The 26,098-nt window shown below is 35.6% G+C and overlaps 2 protein-coding genes across 7 annotated transcripts in view; one reads left to right on the top strand and one right to left on the bottom strand.

Annotated features, from left to right (window-relative positions):
- LOC142349931 (uncharacterized) overlaps window positions 1–26,098 on the bottom strand; it is a 203,613-nt gene that overhangs the window by 123,401 nt on the left and 54,114 nt on the right. The window lies entirely within an intron of this gene.
- Window positions 1–26,098, top strand: part of LOC142349806 (uncharacterized) — an 84,402-nt gene that overhangs the window by 15,742 nt on the left and 42,562 nt on the right. Inside the window, exons 1-8 of one of the 6 annotated variants that reach the window (XR_012760849.1) lie at window positions 3,666–3,945; window positions 5,082–5,150; window positions 8,146–8,235; window positions 8,628–8,809; window positions 9,270–9,417; window positions 14,654–14,869; window positions 15,078–15,251; window positions 15,481–15,546. Coding sequence is in view for 5 of the 6 variants with exons in the window: in XM_075401585.1 (XP_075257700.1) it covers window positions 3,883–3,945; window positions 5,082–5,150; window positions 8,146–8,235; window positions 8,628–8,809; window positions 9,270–9,417; window positions 14,654–14,869; window positions 15,078–15,251; window positions 15,481–15,546 (1,008 nt within the window). In the remaining variant the exon portion in view is untranslated. Of the gene's footprint in view, window positions 1–3,665; window positions 3,946–4,095; window positions 4,260–5,081; window positions 5,151–8,145; window positions 8,236–8,627; window positions 8,810–9,269; window positions 9,418–14,653; window positions 14,870–15,077; window positions 15,252–15,480; window positions 15,547–26,098 lie in introns of those variants that run through there. The other 5 variants (XM_075401585.1, XM_075401587.1, XM_075401586.1 and 2 more) reach the window with 5 other exon arrangements.

Here is a 26,098-nt window from a genome sequence, read left to right as displayed (position 1 = left end):
AAAGTCCTTAAGGTTTTGATTATAAGTTAATGAAGCAAATTAATTTGCCATGGAATAGCTTCCAATTTGTTAATATGACAAATTTCAGCGATTTTTTTTTATAAAACTTGCATTTTTTTTTGTTTTTTTTTGGTTTTTTTTGTTTTTTAGGTTTTTCCAGCCTCAAGAGCCACATAACGTCCTCTAAGGTTTGATAATAAGTTACTGCATATCTTCTAGATGTAATGGAATGTTTTTCAGGCTTTTAATGTCAGCAATTTTTTATAACATTTGCAATTTTTTTAAGTTTTTCGAATCTGAGTTTTTTTATCATTTTTCCGGGACCAGGGTCCTAGGGACCTGCTCCATGGTTTGATGATAAGCTGTCGCACAGTTTCTAGAGTTGATGGAATGGTTATCAATACTTAAAGGACTCCAGCTTTAGCATTTTTTTTGTTGTTAAAATTCATTTAATACGTCAAGTTTATGGATCTTTATGAGGCAGTGAAACTATTTAAAGCTTGAAATAGGGTTACCGGATAGGCTCTTAAAACATTGAAATGGCTTTGAAGATTTTAGTATCTTGAATTAGTATCTTGAATTTTAGCAAGATTTTGTTAAAATTTTCAATTGTTATCAAAATTATTGTCCTTTTCTTGAGTTTAACGATCATTACTGGCCAACGAAGCTTTTCAAGTCTTACAGATGGGTTCCTTGACATAACTCCGGAGACAGAAAATAGTTGTGAACATTCACTGCGAAATCGGCAAGCTTTTCTGTTAAATTTTGCAATGTTTTGCAGTTTTCAAAATATCAGTTTTTATTTGATTTATTTCCTAACAACGCTAAAAAACTAAGTTGCAAAGTTGAATCAAGCTAAAGCTAGCCTCACTAAATCGTGGCTAGCTACTGACAAAGCCAACCACTCGGCGGTCGTTTGTAAGCAATTCGCCCAATGTTAGTTGTTATTAATTGCTCTCAAACGAAGTTTGTAGCAATTATATTAGTCCTGTCGGTCTTTTTTTCTATGCAATTTTTCGCTTGACCAATTTTTCGTCTGACGCCTTTGACTTATCGTCTTCAAAGACGGGACAAACAGGTACTGCCCAGTGGGCATTAGGTGCTCTTGGAGCCTTTCAGATGTGCTTCAGCTCAAACTCTTTGGGAGACTATAGATATGGTGTGAAGGGTGGTTCTTAGGTTGAAGACAACCGCACTGTTGACCCCCCTACTAATGCCGACCCCCAACCGCGCTGTTTCCCCAACCCCACTGCTGCCCACTCCCTCCCTTCCCATCAGCCCCCCCCCATGTACCCTCCCACCCGTGGCTACGTTCGAACAACCGATCGTTAAATACACCCCCACTGTTGACCCCCCACTTTTGCCCCCACCCCCCACTGCGCTGTTGCCCTCCACCCCACTATTGCCCCTCCCCCCTCACTCACTCGCCATCAGCCCCCCCCCCCTCGGATTGACCCCCTCCCCTCCGTGGCTACGTTCGAACAACCGACCGCTAAGAACAAGGAATTTAATAATAATTTTAACAATTTTTTTCAAGCTTTGAGAATTTTTGTCATTTTTTGAGTTGTTTCAACCCTAGATGTCAAGGAACCTCCTCTAGGGTTTAGTATTAGCTTATTGCATGGCTTCTAGTGGTAATGGAGTGGTTTCAGCATTTTAACATCACGAATTTTAGCATTTTTTGACAAAACGTTCAATTTTTTTCAAATTTTTGATATTCATTTTTCATTATTCACGTCTTTCCAGACACAGGGGCCAAAAAAGTCCTTAAGGTTTTGATTATAAGTTAATGAAGCAAATTAATTTGCCATGGAATAGCTTCCAATTTGTTAATATGACAAATTTCAGCGATTTTTTTTTATAAAACTTGCATTTTTTTTTGTTTTTTTTTTGTTTTTTTTTGTTTTTTAGGTTTTTCCAGCCTCAAGAGCCACATAACCTCCTCTAAGGTTTGACAATAAGTTACTGCATATCTTCTAGATGTAATGGAATGTTTTTCAGGCTTTTAATGTCAGCAATTTTATATAACATTTGCATTTTTTTCAAGTTTTTCGAATCTTTTATCATTTTTTCCGGGACCAGGGTCCTAGGGACCTGCTCCATGGTTTGATGATAAGCTGTCGCATAGTTTCTAGAGTTGATGGAAGGGTTATTTTTACTTTAATGACTCCAGCTTTAGCATTTTTTTTTTGGTAAAGTTCATTTTTTTCAAATTTTCCGAAAGTTATTATACGGCAAGTTAATGGATCTTTATGAGCCAGTGAAACTATTTAAAGCTTTAAATAGGGTTACTGGATAGTCTCTAAGACATTGAAATGGCTGTGAAGATTTTAGTATCTTGAATTTTTGCAAGATTTTGTTAAAATTTTCAATTGTTATCAAAATTATTAACCTTTTCTTGAGTTTAACTACCATTACTGGCCAACGAAGCTTTTCAAGTCTTGCGGATGGGTTTTTTGACATAACTCCGGAGACAAAAAATAGTATTGAACATTCAATGCGAAATCGGGAAGCCTTTTTTAAATTTTTGCAGTATTTTTGCAATTTTCAAAATATCAGTTTTTGTATTCTTTTCCTAACAACGCTAAAAAACTAAAAGTTGCAAAGTTGAATCAAGCTTAAGCTAGCCCCACTAAACCGTGGCTAGCTACTGACAAAGCCAACCACTCGGCGGTCGTTTGAGAGCAATTCGCCCGACGTTAGTCGGTTATTAATTGCTCTGAAACGAAGTCATCAATTGCTCTCAAACGAAGTTCTATTGTCATCAAGAATAACTTCGAGAGGGCGATAAATTGTGTGGTGATGTTGTTTTAAGCAACTTCCGCTGAGATAGCGACAGTTTCGTATATTATCGATAAAATTGCATGATGACGACAGAATATTTCTCAATTTTGCTGCTGATAAAAAGTAGCCATAAAATTGATTTATAGCAATAAGTAAAGTTTTTTTCAAGTCAGCGTCCGATTTGTTCAATATTCTATGCTTGTATTTACACTAGTCTGCCTAGATCTATAACTTCTGTTCTAATTAGAGTAGTTGCTAAACCCAGACCCCTGTTTTCGTGACCAGACTGCGAGATTTTGCCCAACTGTTGCAATCTATATAAATGCGATAAAACAGGCATAAAATCTGAAAACTAATTACAATTGTTTTGCCGCATTTCCATATTTTTTAAAGTTAAGTATATGATGGAGTGTATTTCTTTTTATGATGGCTTTAAAAAATCTTTCATCAGTACTGCAGCTCAATTTTATGGCTGATTGCTTTTAGCAGTGCACAATTCGGAAATACTTTAGCGTTACCATGCGATTTCATCCATAAATTATTACGCAACTATTGTTATCTCAGCGGGAGTTCATTTAAAAAATACCACGAGGTGGGTATTGTTCTCTCGAACTTAGTCAATAAATTGGCTTCGCCTCGGAGTTTGATAACTTATCAATGCTCCATTCATGATAATCTTAAAATGATTAGTCTTTTATAAAAATGGTTAATGGATTCTGGTGGTTATTTTTTTCTCGAACTTGTTGGTTTTTAGAGTAAATAAAACTGTAAACTTTGCTATTTGATGGAGGTTTATTTATTAGCTTTTCTAATAATAGTAAAATGATCTTGGATTCTGAATATAGAAAGCATACGCAACTAAGAGTGTGAGATAGCTCAACTTCAGGTTGAAATATAGTTTCTAATCTGCAGACAACGAAATAAGCAAGTGTCTCCGTTTCTTATTATCATTGTTCTAGCTTTTAATTTACTGTGTGCACGATAACAATTTAAATCGACAATATTCAGCTGATCAAGTTATCAAAGTATTTACCATTTCAAATTAAAGTAAAGCAACCGCCACCGTTTTAAATTATCGAAACTGTGAGCTCAGGCCGAATGTACATAACATCACAAATTAGAGTGAACACCGACAATAACGTAATGGCTTCCAGTTCAAAAGTAAGTTTAAGACTGCAAAATTTATGGTTCATAACGATTATCGATTTGATTTATGCATCTGTGCTTTCTTTGTTTGAAGAGACGGAACTCGAAAACTTATTATAATTTTTTGAACTGAAACTGCAAACAACTGTTCATTTAAGACAGCTCAAAATACATGCATATTATTCAGTTTTTATGTATCGATGGCTAACTGTGAACCATTTTACTGTTATAACTGTAACGATCGTTGAAGTTTCGTATCTAGGCTTGTTCTTACTTTTGCAAACGATTGCATTGAAATGCCTCTAGGAAGAAGAAAAGGATCGGTTGCGGTATGTTACTTATTAAATTTATTTTCCCTCTTTTTCGAATTTTAAGTTATTTTTAGACCATTTTTAATTTCTCCTTTCAAGTTTCATTTTGATAGATCTACCTTAAGTTGCTGCTGGAGTGCGTCAAAATAATAATTACACTGTCCAATTCTTAAATTCCTGTTGGTCAATAAAATGAACCTGAAATACTGCTGAAATAAAACATGCAGTTTTTCAATAGTTTTCTGTCTCTTGCCATTTTTTGTACTGGTGTAAGTTGTTAATGTGTCTCTGATTGAATACCGCTGGTCGAAAATTTTTCCTTTATTCATATATGTATCTCGCATAGGGCTGCTTAATGGATGTTGCTCCATGCTTAATTAAGTATGGTTGTACTTCTTTTCACCCCGACTCTTCTATTTTACACCTCTTCTATTTCCCTGCTTATTTTACACCATATTTCACCCCTCCGTAATTAAAACCCACAAACTTTTCAACTAGATTGGCTTTCCCAAAATCTACGTATTTTATTTTCAGACAACATTAAGCCCAAATCCTACTTATTTCCAATTATCTTCACTAAATGTGCCAATTATATAAAAATAAAATCCAGGGTGAAATGATGGAGGTGTGAAGAAGCAGGACACCTCATTGGTATCCCTAGCGCTTAATGCAATGCCCCTTTGCTGACTGGGTCTTCCTGCCTCCAAAATTTTTTTCTCGGTTTTTATTTTCATTTTTCTGCATTAATTTGCTGTTTGTGTTGTTGGTTTCAAGGTTGAGGTTAATATTGGCTATCACTGTTCTTAATATAGATATGGTTCAAGGTTAGCTTGTGTTTAGAATGAGAAGTTTCTGACTATCCAACCATCATCTTCTGTTGCTGCGCGGCCACGGAGCTTCTCAGTAGCTGTAAGTAAACTTTCACGCAGCGTTCACTGAATCTAGTTCAAGTTTTATTATATAGTCTTTCGTGGAACACAAGGCTGCTGTTCAAATCGTGAAGTACAACAATTGTTAACAACCTCGCCATTGCTACCAAAAAGGTGCCCCAGACTCAAGATAGGCAAAGTTTTTTTTTCAAAAAAAGAACTCATGTGAGCTTGCGTGTCAAACATGCTCATGAAAACACGCATCGTAAGTGCTCCCCGAAGACCTTTTGAGCACTAAGAAGAAAAACAAAACTAGCCTAGAGAATTTGGAAACTTCGCATGAAAAATTGCTGTGAAAAAAGGGACTGGGAGAGCATTTGGGCTGATAGTTCTTTCTTAAATATCTCGCTCAAAATAGGTTGACGAATCAAAATGATAAGCAAAATGTTTTTAATAGTTCGGCTAGGTATTAATAATTTAGTGGAAAGAAAACAATGATTAGTCATTTTTCAGCTATGATATTCTTGCTATATCCTCAGTGCATAAAATATAATTATCTAAGAACTGGTGGCAAACATTTTTAATTGCTCTCCAACAATTCTTGAAGCAATTAATCAAATTGTATGTCTTTTTAATGCAAAGTTGTTGCTTGTTTGTTTTTGAGCTTTGATCAAACATTCTGTGTCTTGTTGGGTGTCTTTTTCACGCGTACATTCTTCATTTTTGAGTGATCTAAGATGCTCTCATGGTGAAATGAAGTTTGCTGCTAATATAACAGCGATTTTGAGCGAAAGAAAAACAAAGCCATTGTAGGATGTTGGCCGACTGCCTTGAATTCAGGGGTTCGAAACCTTGTGGGTTCTGTTTTTTTACCCGTAAAATATATCTAAGCTACGCCTCCGGTAAATGAATTTTTTTAGAAACCTGCATCAGTAAGCCTACTTTACGGTTTCACAACCTCTTTGACTCATTTTTTACTTATCATATTGAAACCATTTTGTGCTATTTTATTTAAAGAAAAATTCTTTTGCTACCGATTGATTTCAATAAGTAGCAAGAGTTTTTATTCATTTCTCTACTAAACATGTTTTTCTGTGTCTGCCATATGGTTGTCGAGATATCACTCCAGCAAGAACACATTTGAGACATTACTGCAATTAATCGGCATGTATATTTAGGAAAACCAAATGGGTACTCGCAAAATTTCGATGGGCACTGCTAGCAGTTGAACAGAATTAGCTATTGTTTCCTTAACCCTCTGAGCTTTGTATTTAGAGATCAACACTACTTGTTTTTTGATTGGTGGAAATAATATTTGGATAACCATCTAAAGAAAAGCAGCTATTTTTGAATTTCTGTCTAGTCATGTCTCAAGGAAGCAAACTGCCTCCGATGTGTATGACATGCTGTTAATGTAAACTTCAAATTCATCTAAGTTATTGGAGGTTGCTCCAATAGTTTGAGGAACAAAATGGAAGCTTTTCGCGTCAAAGCTCGTTTGATATGTCCTAGTTGTTGCAAAAGTACTATTCATTATATTTTCATTGCTGTTGTAGTATGTCTTTTGTACATGTATCAAATTTTTAATTGCTCTTGAACGCAGTTCATAGCAATAATTGTAAACGTGTGTGTCTTTTTTTATGCAAATTTTTCGCTGGACAATTTTGATCTTTTCTTCTAGAACATTCTTTGACTTCTCAAGTGACTTGTTTACGCTTTCGTTCATCATTTTTGAGTGATCTCTAGTGCTCCGAAGTAAAGCTTGTTGCTAATATAGAATCGGTTGCAGCATTAGAAAATTAAGTGACTCGTAGCGCAGTGGTTAGTGCGCGTGGACATGGAGCGGGAGGTCAGTGGTACGAATCCCGGTGGTGTCGAGGATTTTTGCACCCATAAAGAAAAATGGATCTATACTAAAGACCATGAATTAAATTACCTCGCCTGTCGTTCAAGAGCAATTCTTCCGACATTTGTCGGTTTATGTTTAATAGCCGCCCTCATCTTCTCAGCCGGCTATTATAGCGCTCCTATTTTTTTTTTACTTCGTCGAATAAAAAAATTTTCGCTTTACCTCATTTTGCCGCCTTTTCAACATTTTGCGTGAAATCTTTTTGACTTCTCTAGGCTAGTTTCTCTCTTCTCTCATTCTGCTAAAAGTAATTTTGAACATCAGTTGCTCAGCAAAGCAATTCAAGATGAACAGAGTCAGTATGAAAAATTGAAGTCAGAAGTAGAAACGGGATAAACCCATAAAGCCCAATTTTAGATGCCCGCTATTTGAACGTCGTTCCTATAAGTCTTATTTAACATCTCTAATGCTTATTGTTATTGATATTAGCCCCTGTAGCCTCTCTCTAAGAAACAGAAGTATGTTCAACCACGAAATGCCATCAAAATAAATCGAACTTAAAAAATGTTTTTGTACAAAAATGTTTTTTTTTTCAATATCTTCTGTTATTTCAATCCCAATCATGCTTATTGGAATCAACGGCGGCTATTTTCCGGCAATCTGCCGGGTATGTTTAATTATTGTATTTTTCGATCTTTTCCGTTTGTGTCCCCCCCCCCCCCCCCAGCTTAGTGGGCGCATCCCAGACGCACGTGCCATATTTTTACGTTATGATTTACTATGTCGTGGCACGTGTTCAGTAACTGGGGCACAAACGGAGAAGATCCGCATTTTTTGCAAGTGTTTTTCTGATTTGTTACGGGAAATCAACGGCAATAAGTTACAATAATTTGCTGCTTCACTCTTGCTATTACTCTAATTGGTTGCGTAAATATCAACTGACAACGAGCTGCTGGAACTCATATCAGAGAGAAGAAAAAGTTTTCAAAATTTGATGTTGATTTTGAAGTTTGCTGTGAAAAAACAATGAACTAAATATTTGAGTGAACTAAATGAGTGAGCTAAAAGGATTAACGAAAAACAAAATGATGCATCGTCAAGTTAAAGACCTAGGAATTCGTTTGTGCATTCAAAATTTTTTAGCGGTTCAAAATTTGGATTACTTAATGATATCCACGTGTTTCAGGGAAAGTTATCAGGACTTACTTCGCAATCTGGCGAAGGGAGTCGCTCCCGTAGTCCTCAAATCTTCAAGAAAATGAACACAAAGGATAAGGTAAGTAGCCAATTGTCCAAATGTTACTTGTTCAATTGCTGCATTGATTTTCTTTGTTACCATTTGACTGCTTTCATAACTATCTAGATGGTTTGTGTCGCTTATGTTCTGTACGTAAAGAACCCCGAAGGTGTCTCGATAAATATGTATGTTTTTAATAAAGGCAAAGTTATGGTGCAGTTGGCATGATTTTTGGATAGAACACCTTAGTAACAATGTATTTAGTTGTCTGCAAAGAGTCAGGAAAATCATAGCGCATCTGTTTAAAGACTTGGGAACCTAACAGAGATCAAACAATGTTTAATGCTTGCTTTTTTTTCTGTTGAAGCTGTAAGCATGATGCTTTGAATGCTATTGTTATCAATTCTGAGTTATTAATTTTTATCGTGAAGGAAGAGTCAGACGGATCTAGTCTGATGACAGACGAAACTGCCCGAGCACTCAACACCGCGGGTGACTTAAACACCTCAGACAAGTGCAGTTATAAAACTCATAAATTGACTGATGCTGTCAATGATGATTTCGTTAATATATCTTGCGATGAAATCAAGGTATCCAACGTGCAAAATGAAAGGTTCTGGTGCAAACTTTTCAGTTGAACGAACATAATCGAGCGCAGAGCTTTTTTAAAATTTTGTTGGCTTGGTTGGATGTGGGAGAAAGGGATTTCTTTGATGTTTAGATATTTTGAGATTGTTGTTCCTGGTGGTTATTAGTGGCTTTGATAACTTAGAACTGGATCCTCTTCACCGTTCAAGAATACCGAATCTATTGATTGTGATAGCTAGTCACTATATACTGCCGAGATGTCATAACTTGTGTTACAGATATACAAAGATGAACAAATTATTTGTTCAGGTATTTATAATAGTTGATTTTTTTGCGGTGGAGAATAATCAGGGTAGATAAAGGAGTTAAAATCTGATCTCTCTCCTTTGAGCTGGCGGTTAACATGATTGTCCATTTTCAAACTTATGAAGGCTGTCTATTTTGCATTGTATTCAAGTTAAGGTTCAATTGGTAGTTTGCACCAGAGCTTCCGAAGACGGAAACGAAGTCGAAGAATTCGTCGAAGAAGATGAGATTACTGTTGACGACAGTGATCAAGTTGAAGGCGCGTTGTCGAACTTCATGAACAAATTTGTCGAAAAAATTAGCGACACTTTTCAAGGACCAACAAAGGTCAGTAAATAGCAATGCGTTCAGCGCACGCATGGCATGAGAAGAGAAAACTGGAATTTTGTTAGAACTTCGGAATTAACCTTCTGACCTTTTGGTAACTCCTGCATGACCTTTCACCTCTTCATTTGACATTGTGGTCCCGAACCCCATATTTGTGTAACTTCAGCCCTAAACTAAACTTATTTTGTTTTTAGCTTATCACCCCACATTGATGCTTTGATTAAATTTGCCATTTGGTGTGAGTGTTATTTGGTGTGAGAAGGATGGGGTTTATAGTTGTGTGCGTATTTACTCGCACTTCGATTTCTCTGATTAGAACACGCATACCTCGTAGATCGAATGTTTACGCTGTTCATAACAGTCGAGTAACTAACTATACAAGAATTTTAACTTCTAGGTTGATAGCCGCTGTGATTAATTTAAAAACTCTTTGAAGCCACGGCGAGGCTATTAGTGGTCTCATCTCGTTGACTCTCAAAAATGACTTCCTCACTTTGAAATTCTTTTCTTTACTTTAATTCAAAGAGATAAATTCAAGCGAGTGTGTGTCACTCTAATTAAAAGTCATTTGAGAGCAGCGAAAATAAGTAGCAATGTTCTTAATCAAAATATAGTATTTCCCACATTTAATAAAAAGAATTTATTTTGGCCTGTTTCTTTTACTATTTTTTCGAGACTGCAGATTTACGAAGCTATTGTGGCTATTTGCTGCCATTCTTCCAGCTGTTTTTTTAACTATCCAAAGGATTTGGATAGTATTGGTACGGTTTTTTGGAGATCTGTTCACACAAATGACTTCATGTGAATGAGAAGCCAAATAGGTGTAGTGATATTAATCACACTGGAGTAGTACAAGGATCAAAAAAGCACGTGAAATTTTTCAAACTATTTTTTGACGTCAATATGCAGGTATTGGTCTTCATAAAATCATAATGGTTTTTTTAAATTTTGAGCGCATCTTTTTTTGAATTAATTTGCCCGAATTGTACGCGTATCTTTTAATATCCTGTCTTGTATAATCATTAATGACAAGTGTTATCGGCATTCGAATGAGGTATTAATGAAAGCAGTTAATTGTTTCAGTTCATTGCTAATGGCTTTTATGGGTGTAACACTACTTCCTTCCAAAAAATGTTTTCCAGTTCTAACCGTATTTAATTGCTCTCAGACGCAGTTTTGTAGTACGTAACAAACCTATTAGTCCTGTGCTCTTTTTAATGTGATTCTTGAGTTGATTAGTGTTTTGTGTGACCCTTTTGACTTTTCGTCCTCAAGAAAGGGATAAACGGGTAACGCTGCATGATGGGTGCCAGTTTCGTTGGCCATTTTCTATTTTAGTTCATGAATGAATTAAATTTATTTTGATGGTTAGATAGAGGTACAAATTGAGGTATTTTAAAAACAATAAACATGAGCCGAACGAGGACAGTCAGTGAGAAAAACGGTTCTCTTCGAGTGGATGACCAAATGGAAACCCCACATAAAGAAATGTTAATTCTATTTTTTCTGCGCTATCAAAAACATGTCTCATTGAAGCTTTTGCAGAAATTTTTGAGTGCTGAATTTTGTTAGATTTTTAAACATGTTGGCTGAATTTTTATAGATTGCAGGACGTTAGAAGCATTTTTGCCTTAAATAACTTCTTTGTAATGGTTTCTTCTTGAGTTTTTGTCCGTTTGCGTGGTGGGTATAATAGTCATCGAGATGCTCTTGTACTTTGTTTTTGATTGTTTAAAACTTCTTTTAGGTATGATCTATTTGTAAAGCCATAGATTAGAGCGCCGAAGTTGATTTTAATCTTTGCGAGTGCTGAGTAGAAAATGAGGTGTCTGCGGGATAACATTTTTTGTAACTTCTAAATCAGTTCACAGAAACGTGTCAGCTTTCTTCTTGGTTCATAGGGTGTCTAAATATCAAGTTTTTATCTAGATGTAAGCCACGATTTTTGCTGGAACCATTTCTTTGAAATAGTTGAGGTCATTTGGTGTATCGTTGCTGGCAAAAAAGCGGCCGATTTCACATTTGCCGGCATTCAGGTTAAGCATTACGGATAGCAATTGGGATACAACTATAGCATTTTTCTCTAAGACTTCTGCAGATTTTTTCCAGAGCAAAGTAGACTAGTATCAACTGCATAAAGAACAATTTTGCAATCCGTTGCGGATTAAGGCAGAACGTTGATGTACAAAAAATCAAAAGGGGCCCCAGAATTGACCCCCGCGGGACTCCATAATTTGACTTTGCGCTGATATTGAGTTATATCAGAGGACACATTGTTTTCTGTCGCGCAGATAGATCTCATTGAGATTCCTAATTATTCATTTTTTTAAGGAGTCTGTGATGATCTACTGTGTCGAAAGTTTTTTCAAGTCAAGCGAGCTCAAATGTCCAAAATTTCTGTTTTCCATTACTGTGCGGATTTCTTCTGTTAGTTCTTCGACAGCGTCAATGCAATTCAAATTCTGCCGAGATCCGAATTGACTTGGGTTGAAAATGTCATGCTTTTTAATGCAACTTAACATTCTTTCGTTTATTAGTGATCTCCTGAATGTGCTTAGTAAACTTATTGGTCGATCGTTTTCTGGCAAAGAAGTGTCACCAATTTTATGAATGCCGATTACTTTTGCCTTTTTTCCAAAAGTTGGGAAAATTATCCTCGTCAATGCATTGGTGAAAATATCTGATAAAGGCTTAACGAGAGCTGGACTCGAAATTTTGCAAACTTAATGGTTTATGTTGTCCTTACCAGCTGACGTTTTTTAAGGTTTTTAAAATAACTTTTTATAGGTGTTTTAGCTAATATAAAAAAGTTATGACTAATTGTGCGACCAGAAAAAGGAATAGTTGTTGTTTGAGGAAAATTTGCTACCAATTTAGGTCCCATTTTGCAGGGAAATTATTCATTTTGTCTGCAGTTTTGGTTTCTGGTTTGATTGGCAGTTTATTATCAGAGCAAAACGGTTCAATGCTGATTAATCCGATCAGTGTGTTTTCTTCTGATATACGCAAGGTTTCTGTGGCACATTATTAACACGGTGAACTTCAAGTTTGTAGATATTTTTTATGTTACTGTTGTGATCACCTGCTGTCAACTTTGAGATTTGATCATTTAACTTAAAGGAATGTTGGTGGCAGCAATATCATCTAACTTCTCCATTTTTCAAGTAGAATTATCAGGTGTTTTTTTGTTCTGTCTTTTTTGTACATGGGAGCTCGGTGAAAACGGGATAGTGATGGCTTATGTCTGTTGTTCGACTGGCTTATGTCGACTGTTCTATTTATTTGTAGCAAGTACGTGGTCAATGCATTTTGGGGAAGTTAGTGTCACTGTTGTTGAATAGAAATTGTACTGGTGTAATTCGTATGAATTCACGAGTTCCTGATAACTGACAACTTCGGCTGTCTCAATTTTGTGTCAAGAATAAATTCTATGCAGACAATTGAATATCCATCTAAGTTGACTGTTACTTCAATTAGTTTTTCAACTTCGGAGTTAACTGAGAGTTTTATTGTTCGGAGGTGGGTATATCAAGAGAATATTCAGAATGCTTTGCGCCTCGAACACGAACAAACATATTCTCAAATTTTGCGCAAAAAGCTGCAGTCTTTCTGAATAATTTGCGAGACCACTTCCTTTTATATTTTGTCTGTTTGTTACTTGTGACGGAAAGTATCCGTCTATTTAAGTATCCGTCTATTTTGGACACTTCAGCTGCTTTATTGTCTCTGAGCTAAGTCTCACAGGGAGACAGTACTTCTGGTTCAGTTTGAAACTATTTAGCAAGTAGAGATTATAATACTCAGTGAAGATTCCAATTGCCGTCAAAAGTTTTTGAGATTGTTTTTTAACCTTTTGTGAATGTTTGTGTTGTTTCCCAGTGCAATCATTTTTTAAAACTTAAATTTGGTTTTGACCGCAATCAAAGATTGTGGCATTGCTGAAGAGCAGTGTTTCATCATGAAGTTACATCGGTAGTTTTTAGAATTTGCTACTACCTGTTGAAAATATTCTACAGGTGAGCTTCCAGGCCGCTTGGGAATTTTCTGGTCGCCAGGAGTGTACAGACTTCTATGAATTTTTGATCGCTGTCTCTTAATTTCAATGTTTTGAATATCATCAACTGCTATAAGTGAATATTTCACATGAGATAAATTTATCACCGTGTTTTGTAAAAACTGACGCTACGATTTTGGTAGTAATCAGACCATTTTTTTCTGCTTTGTTCTTATTGCTAACTGATGGGTGGTAGCACTCATCATAAATTGAGCGTTCATTAAGGGGATTTATTTGTCTTGTCAACCACAATTTTCTTAATTAATTTCTTTTTTGTAATAAAAATTTTTCAATTAAATTTGGGGGTGAAACATGGCATGCTTTAAAATTTCCTGGATTGGTCGGATAGTTTAAGTATTCCTCGTAAAACGAGCGAACGACCTGCAAATGAAACATCTTTATTTTGAAGAGGCATGATCCAAATAATTTGCACTCGAGAACTGTTTTCCAAATCATCAACTCGATTTTCGATAGCTAGGATTTGTTCATCTTTACTAGATAAAACCTTCATTAAATGGGAAATAATTGCTCTTAAATTGGGACTTTCAATCAAATTCAGTAAATTTTTTCAGACATTTTCAAGACTAATTTCAGAGCGAATCAAATGAATTACTTCAGAAAATTTCTAGCTGCTCATTTGTGTTTTCAGCTCTACGCCAGCACCAAAAGAACTTGCTCTTCTCAATTGATTTGATAACCTCTTATTAATTTCCCGAGCTAACTTGTGATGAGTGTTCTGTTTTGTATTTATTATAACCTTTCTACCCTGTTCACGTGTCGTTGACCCACCACTGTATCTTATGTTTGCATGCCCATTGCATCATATTTGTGCAGATAATATCAAAGATGCATATACACCGAGATTTGATGCTCACAGATAGTCTACACAGTGGAATACTCAGTAGCATAGTAAGCTAGCGACAGTAATAATGACAAAATTCTCGAAAAGGAAAAAGCCAGGCTGTAATCGTATTTATTGTAGTTAAGAAATTTACAAAATTGTAAGGGGGGAAGTTGGAAAAAGCAATTTGATTGATCGGCTGTTTTTTTTATGAAAGGTTGAAAAGTTCCATCTGAGCTGTTACATTTGTATTTCTGATTGAGAGCTAGGACATTTACCGTTTAAAATCTATGACAAGAACTCATTCGAGTTATCACTTTGTGAACTCTATTGCTTTCCAGGGCGTCGCGGAGTACCGCAACTATTACGACAGTTCGGACAATTGGCAGTTTGCGGGAGGAACTCAACAGGGAAATGTGAAGAGACGAATAGCTGACATAATCCAGGCGGAAAATGAACTGGACATGGGATCCAGTAGTCTGCAAGTGGACTCTCTCCACATATCCAAGTCCAACCAGAAGGACGATAATGTCAGCCATACTTCCGAGTACAAACCGGTCAGTTGTTTCACGTTCCTCTCAGATGAAAATCTGCTGTTAAAACTAAAGACTTGATGATGTCCAGAGAAATCGACCAGCAGCAATCGACTAGCTTCAAAAATAGGGCTCAAATTCACACGATTGTTTTAAACGTACACTTCTGTCTTTCATTTACATCTTTGAATTTTGTTGCTGATTGCTGCATTGTCTTACACAATGTTTGTAGATGACGTCATTGGAGAAGGAGTGGGAGTTCATAATGTGCAGTGACAGTTTGGACAGGGTGAAGAAATTTCTAGATGCTCATCCATTCCAAGAAGAACCAAATGACCAAGTCAGATTTGTCAACTATCGCTCCAAAATCAATGGCAACACCGTTCTCCACTACGCTGCACAATTTGTGAGTAATTTTTAGTTTGGAAACCAATTAACGCTTCAACCCATAGCTTGAAAATTTGAGTCAGGAGATTACTACGTCAAGATTAGTGGGCGTTTAACTTTTGCGCTTCCAGGCCCACGTGCTATATAACAATATATACACGTGCTGTGTAATTTCTAAGTGTTCGGGGGGGGGGGGGGTGCTGGGCAGAATAGCGGAATAGAGCCAATATTGACACATTTTTTTTCAGGGCAACACGGGCATGGCTGCGGAACTTGTTCAAAACAGAGGAGTGGACTGTTCCATTATCAACAATGTAAGTAACTTTTTTCTAATTTTCTACTCACAGTTCGTAGTTCAATTTTCGATAGAATTGTTAAGCATCGTGCCAAAATAAAATGGGAACAGGTTTTTACGTTGCTTTTTGTCATAATCGCTACAATGGTGGAAGAGAAATCGACCAGAAGTAATCACGTAATCGCATCTTCTTCGGGCCCAAAAAGTATCGCAGGTTTATTAGAAACTCAAGAGTAAGAATATTGAATTAACAATTAATTGTTTGGAGAAGAGAAGTCTTTGGCTTCAAGAAATTCGGTACAAGATATTCGCTTATCAGCGAAGTCTAAAGCATTAAGTGTAGTCGGTGTTGTCTTTTTTAATCAAAATTTTGTCTGGTCGATTCAAATTTTTGAATACATTTCTCGCTTCACTTAATTTTTCTGTAACAGATTTTTTTATGAGAGAATTCCAGAATGTTGGCTTTCAAAACTCGGGTTTTTTAAGACTTAATTATAACAAATCAACTAACTTTTTTCTAGCTGATAAGTAGCTGCTGATCTTGAAAATGAAGGCTTTGATTGAGCTCAATCTGTTTATCCGTGTTTTTAGGTTTGTGCTAGTGTTTCAAGTACAATAGTTTTAAAAGAGAAGGGTTCAAGTAAAGAGAAAAAATTTAACTTGTTGTTTAAACAGACATGTCCCTGATCTTGGAACGCTTTGGAAGATTGATTTGACATCAATTATGGCAAGATCATGTACTTCAAATGATCCTATTTTTTGTCCTTTCAAAAAGCACGAAAATTATCAATTGCCACGTTTTCTTATATTGCCGATTTTGACGGTGTAACGATGAAGGTGTGTGTTATGTTTTCCTAAATTTTGCAGAATAGGTATCTATGCTAAATAACTCATGTTTTTGCATTCTGTATAATAGCCGCAAAGCTGTAAGATAAGTGGAGCTATATTGCGGTGTTCGTGGTTCGTCTGACGCTCTTTTTGTCTTTTTTCGTTTTACATATATATATTCAAACAGCAAAGCCGAAAAAGTCAAATTTTCTGAATGAATTCTTTCTCTCATGTACGGCTTTTGCGAGCTTGACGCCTTTTCTCTCTTTTTTTCTCTCTCTCTCTCTCTCTCTAGCAAAAGCTTTTAGGTCATTTGGGTGATAGATTTTGGTCATACGTGACTTACCTCACTCATTAAAATGGCTTTTCTACTTTAAAACAGTTTAAGTTTAATTAGTTCATGGTCAACAAAACTGAAATGTTTAAAGTTCCCAAATAAAAGGTCTTCAGCGGAGTGAATTAAAGCCTAATTGGTTTATCGCTGAGTGTTTTGTACATAGTTATTTGAGCGGCGGCGATACTTTTTTTCAGCTTATATCTGTTTCTATCTGTATTATACGGCACCCAAGTCGATTTTGCACTTTCGGCAATCTGTCGGTTATATTAATAATTAATAGCCGCCGTCAGCCTCTCAACGGTTATTTTTTAGGCGCTCTTCTTTTTACAATTCAAAGAATTTGAATTTTATTGGGGCGCTGTCTTTTTAAAAAGATTGCTCACAAAAGTTGAAGTCAAGTTGAAGTGATGATTTTGGTCACGGCAAAACAAGAAATGGAGCGAAAGAGCAAGTGATTGTGCGGCGCCAATGTTTTTCGCTGATTTCAAAGTAGAGTGAGAAAATGGTGTTCGAACAAAAGTTCGGTTTCCCTCGTGACTTTTATTTCACATGCGGCATTTTGAGAGTTTTTTTTGCTATGTTTGGACGTTATATTGCTTTCAATTGTCCTAATTCTTGTTATCTTTTGATCACGTTTTTCGTTTTACATAAGTCACGATTTTCACATCTGACTTCTGACCTATTCACTCACTGTTTCAACTGAACGGATTTTAAATTCTTTCACGCATTGAAATGTGATGAATACTGTCAGTCAAAGCAGCGAAATCAGAAGAAACGGGATGAACTGATAAAGCCCGGTCATTCAGTCAAAGTGCATTAGATTATGAAAGTTCAGACCGGCTGCTAGCTGACATCAGTTTTAAGCTGAATAGCGTTCTGTTAAGAAGCTTAATGAAAAATAATTGCCGAGTTTAACTAAAACTACACCTCAAATTAGAACCTTTGACACTTAGGAAAAAATTGTGCTTCTAGCCCGACTTGCGTCAACGGCGGCTGTTTTCCGGCAATATGTCGGCTCTGTTTTCCAATTGCTCTCGAACGAATATTAAAGCTATTTTTATTATTAACGTGTGCGTCTTAACGCAAAATTTTTTTGAGCATTTCTGCGCTTTTGTTCTAGAGCATTCTTTGACTTCTGGAGCGACTCTTTCACGCTTGAGTTCTACATTTTTTGAGTGATATATGTTGCTCTCATACTGAAATAAAGTTTGTTGCTAATATAGAAGTGATTGTGTGCGATAGAGAGTCAAGTGAACTGCTTATTGACATCTTGAAGGTCCGGAGTTTGAACCCCTGTTGGTTTGTTCTTGCATTCATAAAATTTTTCTAAGCTACACTCGAAATGAATTGAAATTGCCCCGCCTGCCGTGCAAGAGCAATCAAGTCAATGATAGTCGGACCATTTGTAGCAATTATATTAGTCCTGTCGGTCTTTTTTTATGCGATTTTTCGCTTGACCGATTTTTTCGTCTGGCGCTTTTGACTTTTCGTCCTCAAAAATGGGATAAACAGGTAGCGCCCAGCGGGCATTACGTGCTCTTAGAGCCTTTTAGCTCTGTTTCAGCTCAAACTGTTTTGGATCATACTTACGGTGTGAAGAGTGGTTCTTAGAGGTTGAAGACACCCCACCCCCACTGTTGACCCCCCCCCACTATTACCACCAGCCCCGCCACCGGCGCTCTTGCCCCCCACCCCACTGTTGCTCAACCTTCAGCCCCTAGTGACCCCCCCAGCACCCGGTGGCTACTGACGAACAACCGATCGCTAAAAACACGCAATTTTATACTAATTTTCGGATTTTTTTTTCAAGCTTTTTGGAAAATTTTTGTCAGTTTTTGAGATCTTTCAGCCCTGGGTGTCAAGGAACCTCCTCTAGGGTTTTATAATAGGTTACTGCATAATTTCTAATGGCAGTGCAATTGTTTCAACAATTTTCGCGAATTTTAGCATTTGACAAAACGCGCAAATTTTTTAAATTTTTTTCATTCATTTTTCATTATTCACATATTTCCGGGCGCAAGGGGCAGAAAACTTCCTTAGGGTTTTGAGAATAAGTTGCTGAAAAAGTTTTTTTGCCATGTAATAGCTTTCACTTTCTTAATATGACAAATTTAGCAAATTTTTTTGATAAAACTTGCATTTCATGTTTTCTGAATTTTTGTCCTTTTTAGGTTTTTCTTGTCCCAAGAATCGGCGAACCTCCTGCAGGTTTCGGTAATAGGTTACTGCATAGCTTCTAGTGGTAATAGAATGGTATTCAGCGTTTTAACATCACGAACTTTGGCAAATTTTTTATGAAACTTGCAATTTTTTTCAAATTTATAAAATTTATTGTCATTATCTAAGTATTCCGAGAGCCAGGAAATCTCCTATAGCGTTTGATAATAGGGTTCTAAAAATTTTCATTGGTCGTGGAATGGTTTTCAGCATTTTATTATTACAAATTTTAGCAAAATTTTGATAAAATTTGCGATTTTTAATTTGAAATTTTTCTCAGTTTTTAGGTTTCTCCAACTTCAAGGGCCAACGAACCTCCTGCAGGGTTTGATAATAGGTAATAGAAGGGTTTTCAACAGTTTAACATCAAGAATTTTAGCAATTTTTTTTTATGAAACTTGCATTTTTTTCAAATTTTTTAAATATTTTGTCATTTTTGGTTTCTCCAACCTCAAGCGCCACCCAACCTCCCACAGCACCCGGTGGCTACTGACGAACAACCGATCGCTAAAAACACGCAATTTTATAATAATTTTCGGACTTTTTTCAAGGTTTTTGGAAAATTTTTGTCAGTTTTTGAGTTCTTTCAGCCCTGGGTGTCAAGGAACCTCCTCTAGGGTTTTATAATAGGTTACTGCATAATTTCTAATGGCAGTGCAATTGTTTCAACAATTTTAACATCGTGAATTTTAGCATTTGACAAAACGTGCAAATTTTTTAAATTTTTTTCATTCATTTTTCATTATTCACGTATTTCCGGGCGCAAGGGGCAGAAAACTTCCTTAGGGTTTTGAGAATAAGTTGCTGAAAAAGTTTTTTTTGCCATGTAATAGCTTTCACTTTCTTAATATGACAAATTTAGCAAATTTTTTCGATAAAACTTGCATTTCATGTTTTCTGAATTTTTGTCCTTTTTAGGTTTTTCTTGTCCCAAGAACCGGCGAACCTCCTGCAGGTTTTGGTAATAGGTTACTGCATAGCTTCTAGTGGTAATAGAATGGTATTCAGCGTTTTAACATCACGAACTTTGGCAAATTTTTTATGAAACTTGCAATTTTTTTCAAATTTATAAAATTTATTGTCATTATCTAAGTATTCCGAGAGCCAGGAAATCTCCTATAGCGTTTGATAATAGGGTTCTAAAAATTTTCATTGGTCGTGGAATGGTTTTCAGCATTTTATTATTACAAATTTTAGCAAAATTTTGATAAAATTTGCGATTTTTAATTTTTTGAAATTTTTCTCAGTTTTTAGGTTTCTCCAACTTCAAGGGCCAACGAACCTCCTGCAGGGTTTGATAATAGGTAATAGAAGGGTTTTCAACAGTTTAACATCAAGAATTTTAGCAATTTTTTTTTATGAAACTTGCATTTTTTTTCAAATTTTTTAAATATTTTGTCATTTTTGGTTTCTCCAACCTCAAGCGCCACCCAACCTCCCACAGCACCCGGTGGCTACTGACGAACAACCGATCGCTAAAAACACGCAATTTTATAATAATTTTCGGACTTTTTTCAAGGTTTTTGGAAAATTTTTGTCAGTTTTTGAGTTCTTTCAGCCCTGGGTGTCAAGGAACCTCCTCTAGGGTTTTATAATAGGTTACTGCATAGTTCCTAATGGTAGTGCAATTGTTTCAACAATTTTAACTTCGCGAATTTTAGCATTTGGCAAAACGTGCAATTTTTTTCAATTTCTTTATTCATTTTTCATTATTCACGTATTTCCGGGCGCAAGGGGCAGAAAACTTCCTTAGGGTTTTGAGAATAAATTGCTGAAAAAGTTTTTTTTGCCATGTAATAGCTTTCACTTTCTTAATATGACAAATTTAGCAAATTTTTTCGATAAAACTTGCATTTCATGTTTTCTGAATTTTTGTCCTTTTTAGGTTTTTCTTGTCCCAAGAACCGGCGAACCTCCTGCAGGTTTTGGTAATAGGTTACTGCATAGCTTCTAGTGGTAATAGAATGGTATTCAGCTTTTTAACATCATTAACTTTGGCAATTTTTCATGAAACTTGCAATTTCTTTCAAATTTATAACATTTATTGTCATTATTTAAGTTTTCCGAGGTCCAGGAGCCAGGAAATCTCCTATAGCGTTTGATAATAGGTAATAGAAGGGTTTTCAACAGTTTAACATCAAGAATTTTAGCAATTTTTTAAATGAAACTTGCATTTTTTTTTCAAATTTTTTAAATATTTTGCCATTTTTAGGTTTCTCCAAACTCAAGCGCCACCCAACCTCCACCAGGGTTTAATAACAGGTTACTGCATATTTTCTGGGGGTTATGGAATTGTTTTTCAATATTTTAACCTCTTTAATTTTAGCAATTTTTTTTGACAAAATTTACAATTTTCAAGTTTTTTGAAAATGTCATTTTTGAGGTTTTTCCAACCTGAATTGCCAACGATCCTCCTTAAACGTTTGATGATTACTGCATAGCTTCTAGATAATTGCATGTTTTTCAAAGTTTTAATAAGAACAATTTGTAAATATTTGCAATTTTTTCAAGTTTTTTGAATCTTTTTGAATTTCTTATCATTTTTCCGGCACCAGGGTCCTAGTTCTCCAAGGTTTGATGATGGGCTGTTGCTTAGTTTCTAGAGTTAATGGAATGATTATCAATATTTTAATGACTACACCTATGACAAATTCTAGCAATTTAATTTTTGTCAGATTTTCGGAAAATTATTATGTTCCCAGTTTATGAATCTTTATGAGCCAGTGAAACTGTTTAAAGCTTCAAATAGGGAAACTGGATAGTCTCTTGAGACAAATTAATCGTTTTGACGATTTTATTACTTGGAATTTTTGCACGATTTTTTTTAAAATTTGCGATTGTTTTGAAGGTTTTGAATATTTTGTCTCCTTTTTTGAGTTAACAATCATTACTGGCCAACGAAGCTTTTCAAGTCGTGCAGATGGGTTACTTGACATAACTCTAGAGACAAAAAATAATTTACAACATTTTCACTGCAAAATTTGGAAGCTTTTCTGTTAATTTTTGCAATATTGCAATTTTTTTAAATCAGTTTTTTATTTGATTTAATAACGAGGCTAGAAAACTAAGTTAAATAGTCGAAACAAGCTAAAGCTAGCCTCATTTAACCGTGGATGGCTACTGCCGAGGCCAACCGCTCGCCGGTTTTTCTTGAGACATTGAAATCGTTTTTAAGATTTTAATATATTGAATTTCAGCAAGATCTTGGTAAAATTTGCGATTTTTAAATTTTTTTGAATGTTTTTGTCCTTCTACGATCATTACTGGCCAACGAAGCTTTTCAGGTCAAGCAGATAAGTTACTTGATATAAATCCAGAGAAAAAATAGTTTTGAACATTTTCACTGCGAAATGTGGAAGCTTATTTTAAAACTTTGCAATATTTTGTAGTTTTTTAAAATATCAATTTTTTTTATTTATTTACTAAAAAGGCTAGAAAACTAAAACATGCAGAGTCGAATAAAGCTAAAGCTAGCCTCACTAAACTGTGGCTAGCTACTGACAAAGCCAACCGCTCGCTGGTCGTTTGAGAGCAATTCGCCCGACCTTAGTCGGTTGTTTCAGATTATTTTTTTTAACTTAAAAACTGTAAAACAGATGGAAAATTCCTTGTTCACAATTTATTTGTTCACAAGTAATATAGCGGCCCTGTTTTTTTTTACTTTCCATGGGGGCGTTGTTTTTACTCCTTAAATTGGGATTATGGAAACAGTGGCGTCTGTTTTCTGTCATTTTGCCAGGTATGTTGTGTCTAAGAAAACGGTTGTTTTTTAATTGCTGATAGAGCGAACGCTTGCTGAACTTCTTTGAGTTTTTGAAGTCCAAAGGATTTGGATTGTATTGGGGCCCTGATTTTTTTCACATGTTTTCAACTTTTTCTTGTCAATGAGAAGCCAAATTAGAGTGGTGATTCTATTAAAAATGGAGTATTAAAGGAATAAAAAGCGAGTAGTTGTAGAGCTCGAACTTTTTTCTACCTGCATTTAAAGTGGCATAAGAAATTGGTGCTTGATCAAATTTTTGGTTTTTTTGAGAATTTATTAAGTGCGGCTTTTTGACTTCTTTTCAACGTCGTTGATCCTGATTTTCGCGAATGCTGTCAAAGGCAATACACGTGTTTTTATGCTACGTAGTTGCTTTTATTTTGAATCTCTCAACGGGAGGCTAATGGGGTTTTTATGTCTTCATTGTTTAGAAAAACTGCTTTTTTTGTGTTTCACCTGTATTTGTTGTTTATTGTTCTCAGACAAATTTTGAAGCAGTTGGTTGTCTTATGCAAAGTAAAAGTGGTTTGTCTTATAAAAGTGGTTGTCTTATGCAAAATTTCTGCTTGACCGTGTTGTTCTGGAACAGTCTTTCTTTTTTACGTCTCTAGTGACTTTTTCATGCTTGACTTTTTGATTCTTTTCGAGTGATTAAAATTGCGCGCATTCAGAAATGAAGTCTGTTGCTAAAATTGATAAAGCCGATTTGTGCAAAGACTGAATATAGCCTCTGTTGGGTAGTGGGTAATGACACCGACTCTCATCCCAAACCCGATTCGAAACCCTCACTTGTCAGAAGTTCTTGCACCCGAAAAATTTCTCGCACGCCGGCAGTCGTTCGAGAGTAATTCGTCCGACGTTATTTGTTCTGTTTCAGTCGCATTACATAGTCCCAGTAAATTGATTCTATGTAATGTTTGCAGTTAATAACCAGAGATTTTTTTTATGGCGGACACTTCTTTTCCTTAAATATTAGCAGGTTTTCATTTTTGCCCGCTTTTTGTTCTTTTAGTCGTCTCAGGGTACTACAGGTTACTGCATATTTTCTGGGGGTTATGGAATTGTTTTTCAATATTTTAACCTCTCTAATTTTAGCAATTTTTTTTGACAAAATTTACAATTTTCAAGTTTTTTGAAAATGTCATTTTTTAGGTTTCTCCAACCTGAATTGCCAACGAACCTCCCTAAACGTTTGATGATTACTGCATAGCTTCTAGATAATTGCATGTTTTTCAGTTTTAATAAGAACAATTTGTAAAAAATATTTGCAATTTTTTCAAGTTTTTTGAATCTTTTTGAATTTTTTATCATTTTTCCGGCACCAGGGTCCTAGTTCTCCAAGCTTTGATGATGGGCTGTTGCTTAGTTTCTAGAGTTAATGGAATGATTATCAATATTTTAATGACTACACCTTTGACAAATTTCTAGCAATTTAATTTTTGTCAGATTTTCGGAAAATTATTATGTTCCCAGTTTATGAATCTTTGAGCCAGTGAAACTGTTTAAAGCTTCAAATAGGGAAAATGGATAGTCTCTTGAGACAAATTAATTGTTTTGACGATTTTATTACTTGGAATTTTTGCACGATTTTAAAATTTGCGATTGTTTTCAAGGTTTTGAATATTTTCTCTCCTTTTTTGAGTTAACAATCATTACTGGCCAACGAAGCTTTTCAAGTCGTGCAGATGGGTTACTTGTCATAACTCTAGAGACAAAAAATAATTTACAACATTTTCACTGCAAAATTTGGAAGCTTTTCTGTTAATTTTTGCAATATTGCAATTTTTAAAATCAGTTTTTTATTTGATTTAATAACGAGGCTAGAAAACTAAGTTAAATAGTCGAAACAAGCTAAAGCTAGCCTCATTTAACCGTGGATGGCTACTGCCGAGGCCAACCGCTCGCCGGTTTTTCTTGAGACATTAAAATCGTTTTTAAGATTTTAATATATTGAATTTCAGCAAGATCTTGGTAAAATTTGCGATTTTTAAAATTTTTTGAATGTTTTTGTTCTTCTACGATCATTACTGGCCAACGAAGATTTTCAGGTCAAGCAGATAAGTTACTTGATATAAATCCAGAGAAAAAATAGTTTTGAACATTTTCACTGCGAAATGTGGAAGCTTTTTTTAAAAATTTGCAATATTTTGCAGTTTTTTGAAATATCAATTTTTTTTATTTATTTACTAAAAAGGCTAGAAAACTAAAACATGCAGAGTCGAATCAAGCTAAAGCTAGCCTCACTAAACTGTGGCTAGCTACTGACAAAGCCAACCGCTCGCTGGTCGTTTGAGAGCAATTCGCCCGACCTTAGTCGGTTGTTTCAGATTATTTTTTTAACTTAAAAACTGTAAAACAGATGGAAAATTCCTTGTTCACAATTTCTTTGTTCACAATTAATATAGCGGCCCTGTTTTTTTTAACTTTCCATGGGGGCGTTGTTTTTACTCCTTAAATCGGGATTATGGAAACAGTGGCGTCTGTTTTCTGTCATTTTGCCAGGTATGTTGTGTCTAAGAAAACGGTTGTTTTTTAATTGCTGATAGAGCGAACGCTTGCTGAACTTCTTTGAATTTTTGAAGTCCAAAGGATTTGGATTGTATTGGGGCCCTAATTTTTTTCACATGTTTTCAACTTTTTCTTGTCAATGAGAAGCCAAATTAGAGTGGTGATTCTATTAAAAATGGAGTATTAAAGGAATAAAAAGCGAGTAGTTGTAGAGCTCGAACTTTTTTCTACCTGCATTTAAAGTGGCATAAGAAATTGGTGCTTGATCAAATTTTTCGTTTTTTTGAGAATTTATTAAGTGCGGCTTTTTGACTTCTTTTCAACGTCGTTGATCTTGATTTTCGCGAATGCTGTCAAAGGCAATACACGTGTTTTTATGCTACGTAGTTGCTTTTATTTTGAATCTCTCAACGGGAGGCTAATGGGGTTTTTATGTCTTCATTGTTTAGAAAAACTGCTATTTTTGTGTTTCACCTGTATTTGTTGTTTATTGTTCTCAGACAAATTTTGAAGCAGTTGGTTGTCTTATGCAAAGTAAAAGTGGTTTGTCTTATAAAAGTGGTTGTCTTATGCAAAATTTCTGCTTGACCGTGTTGTTCTGGAACAGTCTTTCTTTTTTACGTCTCTAGTGACTTTTTCATGCTTGACTTTTTGATTCTTTTCGAGTGATTTAAATTGCGCGCATTCAGAAATGAAGTCTGTTGCTAAAATTGATAAAGCCGATTTGTGCAAAGACTGAATATAGCCTCTGTTGGGTAGTGGGTAATGACACCGACTCTCATCCCAAACCCGATTCGAAACCCTCACTTGTCAGAAGTTCTTGCACCCGAAAAATTTCTCGAACGCCGGCAGTCGTTCGAGAGTAATTCGTCCGACGTTATTTGTTCTGTTTCAGTCGCATTACATAGTCCCAGTAAA

The sequence above is a fragment of the Convolutriloba macropyga genome, chromosome 11, assembly GCF_964194025.1.
Source record: "Convolutriloba macropyga chromosome 11, txConMacr16.3, whole genome shotgun sequence".
Classification (NCBI taxonomy): Eukaryota; Metazoa; Xenacoelomorpha; order Acoela; family Convolutidae; genus Convolutriloba; species Convolutriloba macropyga.
Note: the sequence above shows the minus strand (reverse complement) of the source record. Positions and strands in the feature narration are given on the sequence as shown.